General features: G+C 41.7%; 1 protein-coding gene across 1 annotated transcript in view; it reads right to left on the bottom strand.

The window, feature by feature from the left end:
• The window catches only part of LOC310958902 (stromelysin-3-like), a gene marked incomplete at its 5' end in the record, with an annotated part of 53035 nt that overhangs the window by 8012 nt on the left and 24317 nt on the right, over positions 1 to 20706 (bottom strand). The window contains 3 exons of the mRNA XM_083930059.1: positions 7529 to 7662; positions 11104 to 11247; positions 12169 to 12452. Coding sequence (XP_083786185.1) covers positions 7529 to 7662; positions 11104 to 11247; positions 12169 to 12452 — 562 coding nt within the window. The remainder of the gene's footprint in view (positions 1 to 7528; positions 7663 to 11103; positions 11248 to 12168; positions 12453 to 20706) is intronic.

Below are 20706 nucleotides of genomic sequence, written 5' to 3'. Positions count from 1 at the left end.
TATCAGTCGTTTGTGTTGTATGTTGAGAGACAGGAATTGGTCCATCTCTGCTTCAGGGGGGTGGTTCAGAAAATGTGGAAATTGCTTTTGGATAAAATTTCTCATTTAAAGGTACCGAAAAAAGTGACTATTAGACAGGCTGTATTTGGCCGACATAGATGCAAAGGACGAAAAAAGGCACTTCGTCATACAGGTCATTAAGCAGTTTGAGAACCGTATCTGACCATATGCAAAACGTAGGATCGGTGCAGGTACGGTAGAAAGCAGAATTATTCAACAGAGTGGCAATGGTCTAAGGCCTGTGCAAGCCGTGCTGCTTCCTGAGCTAATCATAGAATGCAAAGAGCAGGAAGCAGATGTTATCTCATTATGAGCCCAGAGCGGGCAGATGTCTGCAACGTCACTGAGGAGCCAATATAAAAGTTTATTAATGTTGCAGGCCCAGAAGTAGTGGTGGAAATAAGGAAGCGCTAGTCCCCCTTCAGGTTTAGGGAGTTGAAGAATATGTTTTTGATACGGGCTGGTTTATAACTGATCCAGAATTGATAAAACTGTGTGGAAGGAGGATGTAGGGTTTGAAATAAATAAGAGAAGCTCATCGGCATATAAGGAAAGCTTGTGGACTAGACCAAAAAGAGTGATGAGGCCTTCAAACTCATTCTGGTTTCTAAGCCAGATGGCCAATGGCTCAATGGCTATGTTGAACAAGGGTGAGAGCGAACAGCCATGCTGGGTCCAACGTTTGAGAGGGAAATATGCTGGATGGACACCATTAGTGTTTAGAGAAGCAGAGGGGGTTACATACAGAAGCTTAACCCAGGAAATAAAATTATAATCAAAGCCAAATTTCTCCAAAATTAATAATAGAAAGTCCCACTACACCCGGTCGAGGCTTTCTCAGCATCTAGTGCCACTACGACCTCAGGAGTATCCAACCCAGGTGAGAATATGATGTTAAACAGATTATTTTATAGATTAGAAAACTTTAGATGGATAAAACACATACATCCACTTGACATACAATACATACAGTTCCATTGCAAAGCATTATTAGATAATTTAGACATAATATCCAAGTAAGTACTCAATACAAGAGAATAGCAGCAGAGAAATTGATAAAAATATAAATAAATAAATATACACCTCCAGTAGGTAAACGTAACAAACAACCATTAGTTAGCGATCGTTAAAAAATCTAACTGCTGCAGGAACGAAGGAGCGTCTGATTTGTTCAGTAGAGCACTGAGGCATCACTAGTCACTCACTAAATTAGTTTTTGAGCTCCTTAAATGTATTGTGGAGTGGGTGGTTTTCATCGGGAATGACTGTGTTGAACTTGGTCCTTGTTCTCTTCTCCACTATTACCTCAAGCTTGTCTGGACAGAAGCCAATCACAGAGCATGGCTCCCAAGTCCACAATATAAATTATCTGATTAATTGTCACTGGGACAGCCTCCTCTCTTTTCCTTCTAAAATCCATGATAAGCTCTTTTGTCTTACCAACATTCAGGTGTAAAAGAATTCAGGCAACAGGTCATTGCCATGCTTTAGTAGACCAACAAGCGCAGTGTCGTCTGATAATTTCTGTATCAGACAAGATGGCTGACTGTGTCTGTAGTCAGCTGTATGAAGTGAAAATAAAAAGGCATACAAATTTGCCCTGTGGAGCTCCTGTGATAGTTAAAATTATGTCTGAAACTTTATCAAGCCTGACATACTGGGGACGAGCCAGAAGATAATCTAAAAGCCAAGCAATGGTTGTGTTTTTGTAATTTATAATTACTTAATTTATCAGCTAAAATGTGTGGCTGTATTCTTTTAAAAGAACTTGTAAAATCAAAAACATGATCCTGACAGAACTGGCTTATGTTATGCTACATAAAAAGTAAAGCATCATCAACTCCCACACCCCTCCTGCATGCAAACTGTAGAGGATCCAGAAATGCAGACACCTGCCTGGTGAGATGATGAAGGACCACTCTCTCAAAACACTTCATGATGCGTGATGTAAGGGATATTGGTCTCGGGTTAGCAAGGTCACAAGACGAATGGGAACAATACAAGAGGTATTTCACATTGCTGAAATCTTAGTTGATGAAAGTGACAAGGAGAATATTAAGGAAAGAATAGAACACAACCTCTCCGGGAACCATCACCTTATCTTGGTGGAAAGGTTTGTGTGTCCCTGCGAACCTGATGGCTGTGTTGTCTGGAGCCTGGGGCTCCTGGTAGGGTCTCCCATGGCAGAGTGGTCTCAGGCGAGGGGCCGGACTAAGAATGGTTCACAAAGACTCTATGAACGAACGAGGAAGAGGAAGAGAGACCCTGCTCGGAGGAAGCCCGGGGCCCCCGTCTGGAGCCAGGCCCAGAAGAGGGGTTCGCTGGCGAGCGCCTGGCCGGCCGGGCACAGTCCGAAAATGTGACGTGGCATCTCCCCCAACTACATCCTGTGGGCCCACCACTCACAGGAGGAACCGCTGGGGTCGGGTGCGCTGCTGGCTCTGGGGAACGTGGAACGTCCCCTCTCTGTGGGGGAAGGAGCCGGAGCTTGTGCAGGAGGTGGAGCGCTACCAGTTAGAGCTGGTGGGGCTTACCTCCACTCCATAGTTCTGCTGGGAGAATTCAACACTCACATGGGCAATAATGGAGACACCTGGAGAGGTGTGATTGGGAGGAACAGCCTCCCTAATCTAAATCCTAGCAGTCTTCTGTTATTAGACTGCTGTGCTAGTTACAGATTGTCTATAACAAACACCATGTTTGAACATAAGGATACTCATAAGTGTACGTGGTACCAGAGCACCCAAGGCCAAAGGTCAATGATCAATTTTGTGATTGTATCATCTAATCTGGGGCTGTATGTTTTAAACACTCGAGTGAAGAGAGGATGGGGGAATATTCTGGACAGACCAGGTAAGCCCAAACGAGTAGTGCAGATGAACTGGGAAGTCTAGAGGAGGCCCCTGTCCGAGAGTTCTTTAACTCACACCTCCGGTGGAGATTTTCTGGCATCCCTGTGGAGGTTGGGGGCATTGAACCGGAGTAGGCAATGTTCAAAGCTTCCATTGCTGAAGCTGCGGCGTTAGCTGTAGCCTCAAGGTCTAAGGTGCCTCAAGGGGCGGTAACCCTCGAACACCGTGGTGGACACTGGTGGTCATGGAAGCTGTCTGACTGAAGAAGGAGTCCTTCCGGGGTATGTTATCCCAGAAGACTCCGGAGGCAGTTGCAAGGTACCGACGGACCAGAAGGGCTGCAGCCTCTGCTGTGTCAGAGGCAAAGCAGCAGGTGTGGGACGAGTTTGGAAAAGTCATGGAGAAGGACTTTCGGGCAGCACCAAGGTGCTTCTGGAAAACCATTCGACACCTCAGGAGGGGGAAATGGGAAACGTCCAACCTGTTTACAGTAAGGACGGAATGCTGGTGACCTCAGCTGATGAGGTAATGAGGCGGTGGAAGGAGCACTATGAGGAACTCCTTAATCCAACTAACATGCCCTCTTTTGTAGAGGCAGAGGTGGAGGCTGATGGGGAGTCATTGTCAATATCTCTGGCAGAAGTCATTGAGGTAGTCAAACAACTTCACAGAGGCAAAGCCCAAGGGATTGATGATATTCGTCTTAATGCTGAAAGCTTTAGGTTGGGAAGGGCCGTCTTTGTTGACACGTCACATTGCGTTAAAAAGGGGGACCAGAGGGTATGTGCCAACCACAGAGGTATCACACTACTCAGCCTCCCTGGTTAAGTCTACTCCAAGGTGCTGGAAAGGAGGGTTCGTCCTATAGTCGAACCTCAGATTGAAGAGGAATAATGCAGATTCCGTCCTGGATGTGAAATAACAGACCAGCTCTTCCCTCCGCAAAGGTTCCTGGAGGGGGCCTGGGAATATGCCCATCAAGTCTACATGTGTTTTGTGGATCTGGAGAAGGCATATGACCAGGTCCGCTGGGAGATACTGTGGGAGGTGCTGCGGGAGTATGGGGTGAGGGGGTCACTTCTGTGGGCCATCCATTCTCTGTACACTCAAAGCGAGGGTGACAAGTTCAGCCATCTGTGAGAAACTCGGAGTAGAGCCGCTGCTCCTCTGCGCTGAAAGGAGCCAGTTGAGGTGGTTCGAGCATCTAGTAAGGAATCCCTCTAGGCGCCTCCCTAGGGAGATGTTCCAGGCATGTCCAGCTGGGAGGAGGCCTCAGGGAAGACCTAGGACTAGGTGGAGGGATTATATCTCCACACTGGCCTGGGAATGCCTCTGGACCCTCCAGTTAGAGCTGGTTAATGTGGCCCGAGAAAGGGAAGTTTGGGGTCCCCTGCTAGAGCTGCTGCCCCCGCAACCTGACCCCAGGTAAGCGGAGATGAGTGAGTGAGAATAGGGCACAGTTGATCAGCACAGACTTTTAAGGTGCGGCGATGAACGACTTCAGGGCCAGCAGACTTGTTGGCCCTAATACGCTTTAATTGTTGTCGCACCTCCTCCGTTTTTATAACAATACATGGGCTATAGTCCTCCGAGGTGCTCTGTGTAGGAGAAGAGAAAATGGTTTTGTGTGTCTCAGAAGAGTCAAGAATGCATTAGTATCATTTGCCATTATGCCTGAACCCCAACAATTTCGATTCTTGGTCCCATAACCAGTGATGGACTTCATACCGTTCCAGAGCTCTCATGTTGCTCGTAGACATGTGCCCTTCAACTTTCTCCTTATATTCAAGTTTCCCCTGTTTGATTACTGCTTTAAATGTTCTTTGTGCATCTCTGATTCTTTCCTAATCACCACTGTAAAAATCTGCCCTTTTCAAAATACGGGAGAGCAGAGGAGAGAGAGCAGTGGTTTAAGTCCCCATTTATTCTTCCTAATGTGAAGCCTGTCTGGTCCAATGAAATTATTGATGACATCACACTTTGGAGGCAGAAGGTGAGGACCTTAGCAAGGATCCTACAATCTACGTTTAAAAGTGGGACCGGTCTGTAGCTGCATGAGGTAGGATCCCTGTCCTTCTTAGGAACAATTGAAATAGATGCCTCATAAAATGTTGTCTGCCTTCAGTAAAGGAGTCATTTATCAATCTCACAAAAATAGCAGCTTTCACTTCACTTCCCAAGGTTTATTATTGGGGAATATTTGAAATTTCCTTACAGGGAATGACCAATTTGACACAGTAGTTAATATAACAAGTCGCTATGTCAGATATACTGTTCACGTCACTGTCCCCATCAACAAATACGCTCCAGTCATTGCATTCAAAGCATCCTCTTAAAGCTTCACTTGCGTCATCCGACCAGATGCGCACCGTTTTGGATGTTGTAGGAAGGTCCCGTATCACCAGTGAATATTTGGACATCAAATATATTAGATTGTGGTCCAAGTTGCCCAGTGGTGGAAGCAACTTGGCCACAAAGCTCTCCTTAACGTTTGTATAGAACAAATCAAGAGATTTGTTTAAAATACGGGAGAGCAGAGGAGAGAGAGCAGTGGTTGAAGTCCCCATTTATTCTTCCTAATGTGAAGCCTGTCTGGTCCAATGAAATTATTGATGACATCACACTTTGGAGGCAGAAGGTGAGGACCTTAGCAAGGATCCTACAATCTACGTTTAAAAGTGGGACCGGTCTGTAGCTGCATGAGGTAGGATCCCTGTCCTTCTTAGGAACAATTGAAATAGATGCCTCATAAAATGTTGTCTGCCTTCAGTGAAGGAGTCATTTATCAATCTCACAAAAATAGCAGCTTTCACTTCACTTCCCAAGGTTTATTATTGGGGAATATTTGAAATTTCCTTACAGGGAATGACCAATTTGACACAGTAGTTAATATAACAAGTCGCTTTGTCAGATATACTGTTCACGTCACTGTCCCCATCAACAAATACGCTCCAGTCAATGCATTCAAAGCATCCTCTTAAAGCTTCACTTGCGTCATCCGACCAGATGCGCACCGTTTTGGATGTTGTAGGAAGGTCCCGTATCACCGGTGAATATTTGGACATCAAATATATTAGATTGTGGTCCAAGTTGCCCAGTGGTGGAAGCAACTTGGCCACAAAGCTCTCCTTAACGTTTGTATAGAACAAATCAAGAGATTTGTTTAAAATACGGGAGAGCAGAGGAGAGAGAGCAGTGGTTTAAGTCCCCATTTATTCTTCCTAATGTGAAGCCTGTCTGGTCCAGTGAAATTATTGATGACATCACACTTTGGAGGCGGAAGGTGAGGACCTTAGCAAGGATCCTACAATCTACGTTTAAAAGTGAGACCGGTCTGTAGCTGCATGAGGTAGGATCCCTGTCCTTCTTAGGAACAATTGAAATAGATGCCTCATAAAATGTTGTCTGCCTTCAGTAAAGGAGTCATTTATCAATCTCACAAGGATGGTGGCTAAAATCATTGCACGCCTTAAAGAACTTGTAAAACCATCGGGACTAGGAGATTACCTGTTTTGTATAGACTTGATCACTTCATGCACCTCCAACCGAGAGATGGGTCTACCGAGTTCCCTAGCAATATTTATATCAATCTGAGGGTATGTTAAACGGTCTAAAGGATTAGGGGTCACTGCAGTAATTGGATTGCATTCAGAAGTATATAGTGCGGTATAGAAATCAGAAAAAGACTTGTTGATAATCACTGGATCAGAAGAATGGCTACTGTCCAATAGTTGAATTTTAGAGATCAGTCTAAAGCAATAGCTGCGCGGGCCAGCTGTGCCGGGAGTCTCCCTGCACAAAAAAGCGTTGTTTGGATTGTCGCAGCTGTCTCTCCACTACGCGTGTCATTATAGGTAGAGAGGTGGAATAGGTTCCATCAAGTTTTAACAGTTCCTCTGCATTTTCCACCAGCCTGGCCCATTCAGTGCTTCTCATCTGAGAAATATAATATAGGACATTGCTTGTCCCCGAATAGTAGCTTGAAGCGCTTCACACAGAGTGCCACTGCTGACATGAGGGGCGTCATTAAACTCTACGTAAGAGCCGATTTGAGTCGCAACAAAATCTTTAAACTCACTTTCCAACAGTAAGTGTGAACTGAACCTCCATGTTGAACGTGGAATTGCGTCCCGTGGAAAACTAATGTCAACTGTGGTAGGAGCATGGTTATAATTGACTATTGGGTGATATTCACATGCACTCATGCAGTCAAGGAGATTGTTATTGAGTAAAAAGAAATCAATTCATTAGAATGTGTAGTTTACATGGGAAAAAAGAGAAAGCTTTACCATGGGGATTTCTTAACCTCCAAGGATCAGAAATTCCCAATCGTTTTCACTGTGTGTGCTGATTTGGATAGTGTAATTTGTGTATAGGAAGATCTGTCAAGAGTCACATCCTGCACCAGATTGAAGTCCCCCACCCATGATGATGCAGTGACTGTCAGCGTTTGGTATTTTTTCAAATAGCCTTGTGAAAAACTGTGACATAGCAGCCGTCACTATCTAGGATTAGACTTGTTGGCTCAAACAGGACCCTTTTAAGAACGATGATGGCTGACCCTCTAACTTCAATTTATTTCAAATGTATTTCAAATGTATTTCAAATGTACTTACCCACATTGTTGCCCACCGTCCAATGCTCATCATAGTCAAAGTGGACTTCGCCCTGTCGGTGTGTCTTGGGGAAATAGGCGTGGGCGAGGATTCCTCCAGGACCATCGAATGGTAAGTTGTCCCCATGCCAGTACCTACACAAGCAATCTAATATGTGATATCACTCATTTGAAGCTTTTTCTGTATGCTTAGTGTGTTGGAGATCCAAAGGGGGAAATAAAACAAATACAAATCATTTAAAATTGCATCTTACATTAGGCTGTGTGTGTGAAATTTCAGAAAATTCACACTTCTGCCACTCAGAGCTATGAACAGTACCTTCATCCTTTTGATTAAACTGTTGCATGAACATGTGCAGTGTGACTGCTGAATGGCTAACCTGAGTCAGGATAGAAAATCTCTTCTTTGATATTTTACATTAAAAAGAGCAGACATGCTGGGATTGCACATGATATACATGAAATTATTTTGAAGTATCATATTTTTTCCCTTAAAGTTTTATTCCCAGGAAGCATGGATGATGATTCATCAATTTTTGTTGTGTTCTTTTATAGGATTTAAAATATTTTCAAAACTTCTTTTCCTGTGGACCCAATATGGTGTCATGTACATCCAACTGTAGATTATATTTTATTTCATTCTTCACTTGTAAGATTTCATATAAAAAAGTATAAAAGAGTGTTTTTCCACACTGTATAGGATAACAACATAGACTGTATAGAAATGGACGTAGCTTCTATATGAAGGTCCATTCTCTCAACTTGATCCAATCCTGCTATGGGACTCTCCATCTTGTCAGACTTTGACTCCTCCTCATTTCCTCTTATGATAATTGAATGGCCACATTAGCACCACCAGCCAGGAGCTAGGCTAACAAAACACGTTACTAGATACGTCTATATTGACTCCCATACAGAGTGGGAGTCAATATCGAGATTTTTTTCTGGGACCAGGAGGGAAGGGGAGAGGATTTTTTTATTTTGTAAGGGGAACGGGCAGGAGCAGGATTTTTAGAGGGTAGAGACTGACACGGGAGGTCAATCCTCTCAGTTCTACAGATTAGCATCTAGTGTATGTGCCATTGATAGTAGGCTGTACTGCAAGTCATGGTGCAAGTGCAGCTATATAATTAGCATAACAGAGCTAACACATTTTGTTTCTAAACCATCTCTTGGTACAGTTGATCGAAGAGCAAACCATCTTGTCACTTGAAGCTTGTTAGCCACGGTTAGCAACCTACGAGTGAAGCGTGTTGTTGTTGTTATACGTCATCAAGCACGCGCCTGTAAACGGCCCGTGTTGCATTCAGGTACACTCGGAAATGCTGAAGCCTACAGAACTAACATCGGTTGTAAAAACCCGATACCGATAATTCCCGATATTACATTTTTAACTCAATATCGGCCGATAATATCGGTGGGCCGATATTATCGGACATCCCTATACACAACCTCATCCATCCTTACATTTTTAACATTACCATACGAAGTCATGCTCTCACATTCCAGCGGATATTGTGTATTGCTCTGTGTTTTTGTGTATTGCTCTGTGTTTTTTTTGCAAAAAAATTTTATACGTCGGAAATGCAGAGCACTTGAGTAGGGCAGCAGTATGCAGAGCGGTCAGAAAAGTGTGCCTCGCCCTGAAATGGCTACTACCCATCTATATAATTTTCCCTGAACATAAACCTGTCAGAGCCATCAAGGAGGAGTTCCACAGGTTTGCAGGTGGAGGATGTAGAGATCCATTAAATGAATATTAAATAATATTCTATCTGCAACTTCCTGTGACACTGTGCTGCAACCCCAGACTGGGATTATTCATTTTAATTTCTTTCAGGATTTCCCAGTGTGATTGGCTGCATAGATGGCACACACATCCCCATCACAGCTCCATCACAACATAGGAAGTTATACAAAAATTTAAAAACATAATTTGCAGTGCCCAGCACCCTATGCAGACAATCCCTTCTTACATAAGCTGTGCATGCTGTGTCTGATGGTTGCAGGAATGCATTGATTCGTCTGCTAGCATCCCGCCATTTGGAATCTGGGTTGGTGTGACCAAATGGTGCCCTGCAGCAGTTGTTTTTTCAAGTCTGACTTACTTTTTGTTTTTTGTTTGTATTTTAATTGAATATAAAAGATACAGTTATTAATATCAGTTATAAAAGTAACCTGTATAGGTCCAGCCTGGCACAACCAGACTCATCATAAATTCATATAAGTCTATCAACAGTGCAGAGCAATTGCCTTTGGATGCAATAGGATAGAACAACCACCAATCAGAGCTATGAAACATGACCTACACGTGATCAGAGCAACAAATCGGTGGTTCTTGGACAGTGAAAAACAATGTTGACTAGGTCACAAACTTTCTCAAATTGTAGCTAACAGCACACAGAAACATTCTGAAAACATTTTATGTGAAAAATAGGCAATACACTTACAGAATATTGAGTCATATTTGATCAGTGCTGCTCAGTTTGACAGTTGGATCGGAGATCTGTGAGCCTGGAAAACTGCTGAACAGACCTGCAGACTGAACGGTGACGATGTCAGTCATCATCTTGAGCCCACCCCACATTAGAAAAAGATTTGCCTGGTTTCCAGTCTAGTTAAGGTAAAGACTTGAACAAAAAACTTTTTTCTTTTAAAAAATGTATCAAAAACTACTGTTTTTGCTGAATTTATTATTATTTATCGGCGCCACATTTTTGAGGGGCTTCGGATGCACGTAGGCTCACAGAAATTGGCACACAGGTCAGAAGTGTCCAAAATTGCAAGGTTCACAAGTCATTGGGGTTGGGCGTGGCCAGCAGGCTCCATAGAGCCCCCAAACAAATGCCATGGATAAGAAAAAGTTATTTTGATGTTCATGAAATTTGGTGAGATCATTGCTCTCATCTTAGAGAGCACATGTACAGTTTCGGCGATTTTGGATTTCGTGTGTCAATTTTCATTTTACGAACACATGTTTGAGGACTTTAGGGTGCACAAAACCTAACGAAATGTTTCACCCACATTCAAACTATTAATTACTTCGTTTTGTTGCCACAATTGGGCTTGGGCGTGGCATGTCGGCTCTATAGCGCCCCTTATGCAAACTTTTTCAAACTCCTCCTAGAGAGATTATCAGATTAATTTCATATTTTGTTGGTATAATCCTCCCACTAATGTGACGCTAAATTGTGAAGGAATAGTCAATACCTCAAACGATGATGTCATAACCCATGTGACTACCCGCCATTTTAGGTAGGTATGGTGTTTTTCATAACTTTCAACAGATCAATCTCAAATTTGTGTTTTACTGTGTTTTTACTTTTCTGCCAGTGCAACATGTAATACGATATTATACATATGTACATATTATAGTATTCTCCCTCACGACCCTGTCAGGGACAAGCAGTTGCAGATGATGAATGGAAGTTGTTCAGAAGCAAAAGAGTGGGGTTGCATGGTCCATTACAATCCAAAATCCTTGTTAATAATGTACAAACTTTTCTTCTTTACAGGACCAGAAAATTTGTTAAGGGGTTCCTATTACTGTGTAGCTTGCTGGTGTACCTTTCTTACCTGTTGAAGTCAATAATGATGTCAGCTTCCTCAGTGGTGACCTCTCTGAAAGTCAGAGGAGTCACTGCACTCCACACACCAAATGCCTCCTGGAAGACATGACGCACTTTGCCCTCACTCATCTGCCATGGGAAACGCAAAATCCTGTTGGACACACACACACACAACAATCAAGTTTTGAAATGAGTACACAAAAATAGGCTGTGTCATGTTGTTATTTCATTTAGACTATTTATTGATTGATTTATCAGAAAACATACTATATCGTTATATACAATGCATTATCAAGATATGACATTACCCTATTAGGATAGAAGATTTTGGCTACATCGCCAAGCACTACGATTAACCTAATACATCTAATGACTCTGTGAACCAAGCTGTGAAACACACTCACACACACACACACACACACACACACACACACACACACACACACACACACACACACACACACACACACACACACACACACACACACACACACACACCCTGCAGCTCACTTCTCTTTGGCATCAGTTCCAGCTACATCAACCGACTCCAACCTGTCCAGAACACTTTTTTATTGTTTTGTTCTGTTAACTGACTTTGACTTTCTTGAAAAGTGCTATATAAAAACAATGTATTATTATTATTATTATAATTATTATTATTATAATTATTATTAGAAACTAATACACATTTGCAAATAAGTCTGGAGATGCTCGGTTGACTTGCTTTTTTATTAAATGTTATGTGACCAAAATACATACTGAGCTGATTTTTAGTAGTACAAAAAACAACTTGTCTTGTCAGTGCTCTCTGATGGACAAACTATGTCATGGTGACACTTTTATAATGACCATTACCAATACATCTGCAATAAGTTAATAGTGGCCGATATATCAGCCAACCAATTTATTGGACTAGCTCCAGATCATTTTTCTGAATCTATAATCTTCATTGATTTTGCATCCATCAAAACATCCAACAATGCACTCATGATTTAAAGACTGTGATAAAAGCAGTAGATAACTGAACAAACCAATGCTCTTACAAATCATTATGAATGTGTGTGTTCCTTACTTGTAAGTGAGGTCAGTCTTCTCCCAGCGCCCTCCAAACAGTGCAAATCGCTTCCTGCGCTGGTGTCTACTCAGGCCTCCCTTCTTCTTTTTCAAGTTATAATACAACAGGCCAACCTGTGTTAAGGTGGGATAGTCTGGGACTCCACAGCGAGGGCGCTTCCAGAACGCTGTGTCATTTTTGGATGCCAGTACAGACTTCAAATGGTACCCTTTATCTCCTGTGTCTTGTTCGTGTCTTCCCGTCTTCTTCAGACCAACGTGACTGTTGCTGTCAGGCCATACCTTCAAACAAAGGCACAGTCATACAGCTCATCATACAGAGATAGGGTCTTTATTAGCCATGATAAATAATAAGAAATTATGTTTATTTTCCAACTGAGCATTGCAATGTCTTTTTTATACTGATGATATCATCTTGTACACCGCCAGGGTTTCTACACATTTTACATTTCAAAATGCCCTAGTTTTTTTTTTTTAAACTAATCCTAGTTTTAAAAACCTCATGAAACCAGAAAACATGGGGGGCCTTGGTCTCCCCAACCTCCAATATTACTTTTTGTCAGCTCAATTACGTAATTTAATATCATGGTCAATAGGGAGACAGGACTTACTGTGGGTCCAGATGGAGGCCAATTTTTTGATCCCTTGCCTTTGCAATCTCTTATATTTATAAAACAATTTAATAGGATAAAAAACATGGATCAGTGTTTCACTGTCATAATACGCTTTTAGCATGGAAAGACTGTGTTTGGACACTTGGTTTCACTAACTACATTTCTATGTATTTTCCTATCAACCAAAATCCTGATTTGAAAAAAACATTTAACATCAATCAATATAAGTAAGTGGACACATTTCTGTATAAAACAATTTAGAGATTTGTTTCATAAAAACTTACAACCAAAATAATTTATTGACTTAAAAACTAAATATGTTGTACTAAACATAGATTTTTTTAAATATCCACAGATTCGGAATGTTGTTGGATCACTAATGAAAGAAAAAAAGTTAGGCTTTGGATCATCAGAATTGGACGATACATTAACTTCCTCAATTTCAATTAAATGTAAAATAATTGAAGTATATGGTATCCTATTCTTGTATCCGTACAGGCCATTCACGTTTTTTAACTTCATTAAATATCTGGGAAAAGGACCTAGGGCTGCGTTTTAGTGAAAATACTTGATCAAACATTTGTGAAAGAATGCATTTCCCATATATAAGTAATAAAATCAAGGATGCTAATTTAAAGTTCATTCACATTTTCTATCTCACCCCAATAAAGATGCATAAAATCTCAGAAGACAACTCACCAGAGTGTCTGCGATGCAAAAATGAAGATGGAACATTTTTGTGCATGTTTTGGCACTGTGAAGTACGTTTATCTCTCTATTAGATTCGATTGGTTTTAGTCAAAGTGTACATAAACCTACTCACTGTTTTAATCACACCCTCGACCTTGTTTTGGCTTATGGAGTGGAAATCAATGACTTAATAGTCTTTCCACAGAATACTATTTTATCAGACCATTATTTATTTAATAACTTTTGAATTCATATTACAGGACTACTCACCTCTGGTCAAAAGTTTCTACACTAGATGTTTATCTAATACTGCTGTAACTAACTGTTCCTATTTTAGGAAGCGATTCCATCTGCATTTAATTTAATGCCTTATCCTAATATCCTGATATTCAAGATTCCTGCACTAAGTTTCTCTGAAAATGATCACCTTGTTGACAGTGTTGCAGGCTCACTACAAACAACACTCGACTAAAAAAGAAGATAATGAAACACATGAAGTTAGCTCCGTGGTATAACTCACAAACTCGTGTATTAAAACAAGTATCGCGAAAATTGGAAAGGAAAAGGTGCCCTACTAAATTGGAGGAATCTTGCTTAGTTTGGCATGAAAGTCTAAAAATATATAGGAAGGCCCTGCGTAATGCCAGAGCAGCATATTACTCATCTTTAATAGAGGAGAATAAGAACAATCCTATATTTCTTTTCAGCACTTTAGCCAGGCTGACAGAGAGCCACAGCTCTATTGAGCCATGTATTCCTATAACCCTAGGTAGTAACGACTTCATGACCTTCTTTAATGACAAAATTATAACTATTAGAGACAAAATCAACTCGCTTGGCACCAATTTTTCTTCAAAGCCAGGAACCTTAGAAACAACTGTACGGCCTGATATATTCTTGGACTGCTTTTCTACAGTTGACCTTTACAAATTAACCTCATCAAAGCCTTCTACTTGTCTCCTAGACTCTATTCCAACTAGGTTACTGAAAGAAGTGTTACCTTTAGTTGGTACTCCTGTATTAGATATGATTAACATGTCTTTATCAGCAGAATATGTACCACAGTCTTTTAAAGTAGCTGTAACCTCTTCTTAAAAAGCCCAGTCTTGTTCCTGAGGTACTAGCCAACTATAGACCTATATCTAACCTTCCTTTTCTCTCTAAGATCTTCGAGAAATTAGTCGCCAATCAGCTGTGTGACTTTTTACATAATACTGAGTTATTTGAGGTCTTCCAGTCAGAATTTAGAATGAATCATAGCACTGAGACAGCACTGGTAAAAATTACTAACGACCTTCTAATAGCTTCAGACAAAGGACTTGTCTCTGTACTTGTTTTACTAGATCTTAGTGCTGCCTTAGACACTATTGACCATCGCATCCTGCTACAGAGACTGGAGCATCTAATTGGCATTAAAGGAACCGCATTAAGCTGGTTTAAGTCTTATTTATCAGATCGATCTCAGTTTGTACATGTTAACGAAATATTATAAGTAGGCACTCCATAAATTTTCATTGTTATGCTGATGATACACAATTGTATTTGTCGATCAAACCAGAAGGAACCGCTCAGTTGGATAAACTTCAAATGTGCATTAAGGAAATAAAAAGCTGGATGACCTGCAATTTTTCTGATGTTAAACTCAGATAAAACTGAAGTTATTGTACTTGGCCCCAAAGGCCTCCGAAACTCAATAGCTAAAGATATTGTTACTCTGGATAATGTTGTGTTGTCCTCCAGCACCACAGTAAGGAATCTGGGTGTTATTTATGATCAGGATATGTCCTTCGATTCTCACATAAAACTAACGACAGGGACTGCAAATTTCACCTGCGTAATATTGCGAAAATTAGGAATCATTGTGTCTCAGAAAGATGCAGAAAAACTAGTCCATGCATTTGTTACTTCTAGCTGGACTACTGCAACTCCCTATTATCAGGCTGCTTCAATAAGTCTGTTAAGAGTCTCCCGTTGGTCCAAAATGCTGCAGCTCGAGTACTAACTAAAACAAATCGAAGAGAACATATTTCTCCTGTATTAGCCTCTTTGCACTGGATACCTGTAAAATCTAGAATAGAATTTAAAATCCTTCTCCTTACCTACAAAACTCTTATTGGTCAGGCTCCGTCATATCTTAAAGAGCTCATAGTGCCGTATTACCCAACTAGATCGCTGCGCTCTGAGAATGCAGGGCTACTTCCTATTCCTAGAGTCTCCAAAAGTAGAATGGGAGGCAGAGCCTTCAGCTACCAAGCTCCTCTCCTGTGGAACAAACTCCCAAGTGTTATTCGGGAGGCAGACACTGTCCCAATATTTAAGGGTAAACTTAAAACTTTTCTTTTTGATAAAGCTTACAGCAATAGCAATTTTGTTATTTTAAGCGGATTTTGTTCTGCTTAATGATGCTGCTATAGGCCTAGTCTTCCGGGGGGTAATACTTTTCCAGATACTCTGAGCTTCTCTCCTTGTCTGTATCATTCATGTCTCATCAATGCATGTTACTATTCAACTTCTTCCCCGGAGTTGTTTGTGCTTTGTCGTCTTGCAGGTCTCTGCTGTTCGTGGTGGTGCCTGCTGCCGTGGTCCTGCATGAGGCTTCCTGCTACTATTATAATCTATCACCTTAGCTGTGCTTGTTTCTACTATTCTGCTGTATTAACTGCCATAACATATAAGTCATATTCACATTACTATATATATTATTATAGTTACTGGAAGTGTGTCTTTCTCTGTCTTTGTGTATGTCTTTGTCTCTCTCTGTCCATCTGTCCGTCTTTTCTCTTTTTCTCTCTCCTTTTCTTCCTCCCCTACCGGTGCAGACAGATGTCTGTCCTCCATAGAGCTGGGTCTGTCCGACGGTCCTGCCTGTTATAGGGAAGGTTTTTGTTGCCACTGTACGGGGGAATTGTTGGGTCTATGTAAATCATAAATAAGTCATAGAGTTGGGTCTATACCTACTCTGTAAAGTGTCCTGAGATAACTTTTGTTATGATTTGGCACTATTAATAAAATTGAATTGAATTGGATTGAAAGACTTCTGGAATTCTATTCATTCCTTTACTAAATCTGTTCTGGCAATGGAATTAGATTTAAACCCTTGTCTGTATTTATTAAATGACTCCCCAGATTTTCAGCTAGATAGAAAAAATGCATAATATTAATAATCATAACATTGCCAAGAAATGTATATTCATTTATTGGAAAAATGAAGCTCCGCCAACTTTTAAGTTGTCTTTGGATCAAGTGTCGCAATTTTTACCATTAGAGAAACTAACTTTGGAAAATGTAACCGTGGTCATATTTTTCAGGACTTTTGGCTTCCACTAATATGTTGCGTGGAGGAATTTTCTAAAAGTCGTCTTTTTATTTCATTATTAGGAGAAGTATTATTAGTATTATTGTAAGGATTGCTTTTCATGTTTTTGTTTTGTTTTTCTGTGTATACATGGAGGCCTATGTATGCACACATGCATGTATGTATGTATGAGTTCATGTTGGTGGAAGAAGGGATACATTGACATTTCGTGTACAGTGTGTTTGTTTGTTAATCTTATACCCATCCCAAATAAAAAAGGATTAAAAATTTTTTTTCCATAGTTTTCCAGATTTTCTCTGAGGATTTTTCAGTCAATATTAAACATCAAAATACCAATTGCAAATGTAGATGACACGGATGATCTACAGGGGCCTGTTTCACAAAGCAGGTTCAAAAAACTCTGAGTCTAACCCGGAACTCTGAGTTGATCTACTCTGAGATAGGAAACTCTGAGTTTTCGGTTCCAGAACAGCAGATTTGCGTTAGGTTGATCAACTCAGAGTAGTTTGACCTGGAGTTAAGCGCGTGCACCACAAGTAAAAAAAGACAGCATCAATGGAGCCCTGATTCGACGAGTCACCATGGCAACGGGGAAGCGAAGGGCTACGCTACAACTGGAAATGGAAATATTAATGCGCTCATACGGAGAGTTTGAGCAGGTTTACACCGCTGCCGCAGCAAAAGAGAGGGAGACGGTGCGGGAGAACATTGCGGCTCGGGTCCGTGCATAAGTTTAAATGTAGTGCAGTTGCAATCACAGTAATATCACAGGGGGAACTGCATGAGTGGGAGCCTATTAATTTATTTCATTTAAGTGCAACCCCGCGGGGGAGAAGCGCAGCTTAAGATGAAACATAAAAACATTTTTCAAACAGGTAAAACCTCAGCACAGTCTCATGGTGACGCCTCATTTTGAGCAGGTTTTACATCGTAAAGTAAATATTACCGTAAGTGGCTGTTTTTTATACAACATATCAATGTTGTATAAAAAACTCCCATTTGCAAAAAAAAACGCAGCGCAACACACAATATCTGCTGTGATATGAAAGCATTACTGGTTGTTAATGTTGGAAATGTAAGGAGGGGTGAGATGGACTGTGACATGAAACGGTGTTGTGCCGTATTCAGCCCCCTCGCATTATAGGTGATATTCTGGATCAGAAGGCTATATAGGAGTAGTTAATATACCGGTAACCCAACTAAAAGCACACACTTTTGAACCTATGAATTGCAAGAAAAGCTGGAATTATATTTAGAAACGCTGAGTCAAATACATTCAACTTGCTCAAAAGATCCATTTCATTCATTTTGTAATTATGGCTGCAGCATATTAAGGACGTCTATGCGCGGTCTGATAATCATCTCCCGACGAATATATAATTATCTGCGCAGTAATGCTGCAGCTTCATCCACGGGATTGTTATCAGAAGGACACGCCATGGTAGTGAAATAGTCGCCACCTAATATAACTTCTAATGTCTGATGTTTTCAGTGATTTTCTGAAAAAACAGACGGAACTATAGCAGAACTATAGTTCGCCAAAACTCGCCCGCTGACTGAATGAATGAGGAAATGAAACACCGTGTGTGGCTGAAAGAGGGCGGAGACAGAGAGAAACTCAAGGTTTTCTGAGAAAAACCTGGTCCCGACCAGGTTAGTTTCAGAGAGCATGTTATCATGGTAACTGACCGAGAGGTTAAGTTACCTCTCTTTGTGAAACAGGCTAGAGTTACCCCTCTGTCTCTGGTTTGAGTTACCTCCCTTTGTGAAACGGAAAACTCTGAGTTTCCCTCATTTCAGGGTTAACAGACTCAGAGTTTTCACTAAACCTGCTTTGTGAAACAGGCCCCAGGTCAGCTATGTTGCGTTAGTAAACTTGTTTTGATTTGTATATATTAATTTATTTTATTTTAGAAAGTGAGATAATAGTCTGGAAAAAACACAAACATTTTTCCAGACTCTTTTCCATTTTTCCATACTTATCCAGACTTGGAAATTACTCATATTACATTCCATAATTTTACATACTTTTCCATACTGCGTAGGGTTAACCCTAAGCTCTACCAAAGACCAGACCAGGTGGTGGAGCCGATCCCAGCTAACATCGGGCGTGAGGCGGGGTACACCCTGGACAGGACGCCAGTCTATCACAGGGCACATAGAGACAAAAAGAGACAGACAACCATTCACACTCACATTCACACCTACGGGCAATTTAGAGTCAACAATGAACCCGTGCATGTCTTTGGACTGTGGGAGAACATGCAAACTCCGCACAGTGCCAAATCATAACAAAAGTTATCTCAAGACACTAGACATATAGAGTAGGTAAAGACCACACTTTACAACTTATTCATGATTTACAGAGATCCAACAATTCCCCCATGAGCAGCAGAAAGTCACATCTTTAATAAAAAATAGTATCCAGGGTGTACCCCGCCTCACGCCCGATGTCAGCTGGGATCGGCTCCAGCTCCCCCCGCGACCCCGACCCCGGGATAAGCGGTTTAAGATGAATGAATGAATAGTTATAATATATTGTACAGTATTAACCCAGCAATGAAGCCCACAGTGGCAACAAAAGAATATATAGGATTAAAAGTAGAGCACAGCTAACCAGAGCAACCAGGCTCATGAGGCCCCAATCAAATTGTCAAACCTGGCACTCACTCATCACTCATCTTCAACCGCTTATCCAGGGTCAGGTCGCGGGGGCAGCAGCTCTAGCAGGGGACCCCAAACTTCCCTTTCCCGGGCCACATTAACCAGCTCTAACTGGGGGATCCCGAGGCGTTCCCAGGCCAGTGTGGAGATATAATCTCTCCACCTAGTCCTGGGTCTTCCCCGAGGCCTCCTCCCAGCTGGACGTGCCTGGAACACCTCCCTAGGGAGGCGCCCAGGGGGCATCCTTACAAGATGCCCCAACCACCTCAACTGGCTCCTTTCAACTCAAAGGAGCAGCGGCTCTACTCCGAGTCCCTCACGGATGGCTGAACTTCTCACCCTATCTCTAAGGGAGACTCCAGCCACCCTCCTGAGAAAAAACATTTTGGCCGCTTGTACCCGCGACCTCGTTCTTTCGGTCATGACCCAGCTTTCATGACCATAGGTGAGGGTAGGAACGAAGATTGACCGGCTCAGCTCTCTTTTTGTCTCAACCGTGCGGTAGAGCGACTGCAACACCGCCCCCACTGCTCCTATTCTCCGGCCAAACTCACACTCCATCGTCCCCTCACTCATGAACAAGATCCCGAGGTACTTGAACTCATTCACTTGGGGTAAGGACTCATTCCCTACCTGGAGTAAGCAATCCACCAGTTTCCTACTGAGAGCCATGCCCTCAGATTTACAGGTGCTGATCCTCATCCCAGCCGCCTCACTATCGGCTGCGAACCGATCCAGTGCTGTGTCAAGCATATCACAGATGCAAACAAAGTGCTCTAATGAGGATTTTCATTCAATCTGAGCACAGATATTAGTACTGGGAAAGTGCTTTATCCGTAACTGATACTGGAGTATCCGGCTCATCTCTACAAGACGGTCTCTGTTTTGGAGGCTTGTTCCCAAGTGGAGTGTAGCTGTCTCTGGACATGTCCCTCTTTTTTAACTGTTTAAACCGACTTCCGTGGAGATTTTGATACATAAAGTGTTTATTTTTGTTACAAAATAATTTTGTGGGCCTGAAAGCACACAGTCTATTATTGCTCGGGCTTATGTTGTTTGACTAACAGACAAAACTTCAGCTCATAATGAGTTTGTGACAACAGCTAGGAGGCCATCACACTCCCTCCTCACACAGTGATATCAGTTAGTTTTTAAAACAGTTTAGTTTCTGTTTTGGTGATTTGACCATTTTGAAGCCAGCAAGGTCAGCTCTCCCATTAGCCTGTGTTTGTTGGTGCAGATCAGGTTCCAA

Source organism: Echiichthys vipera (genome assembly GCF_963691815.1).
Source record: "Echiichthys vipera genome assembly, chromosome: 16".
Taxonomy (NCBI): Eukaryota; Metazoa; Chordata; class Actinopteri; order Perciformes; family Trachinidae; genus Echiichthys; species Echiichthys vipera.
The sequence above is the reverse complement of the archived record's forward strand: the minus strand, read 5'-3'. Positions and strand labels throughout refer to the sequence as shown.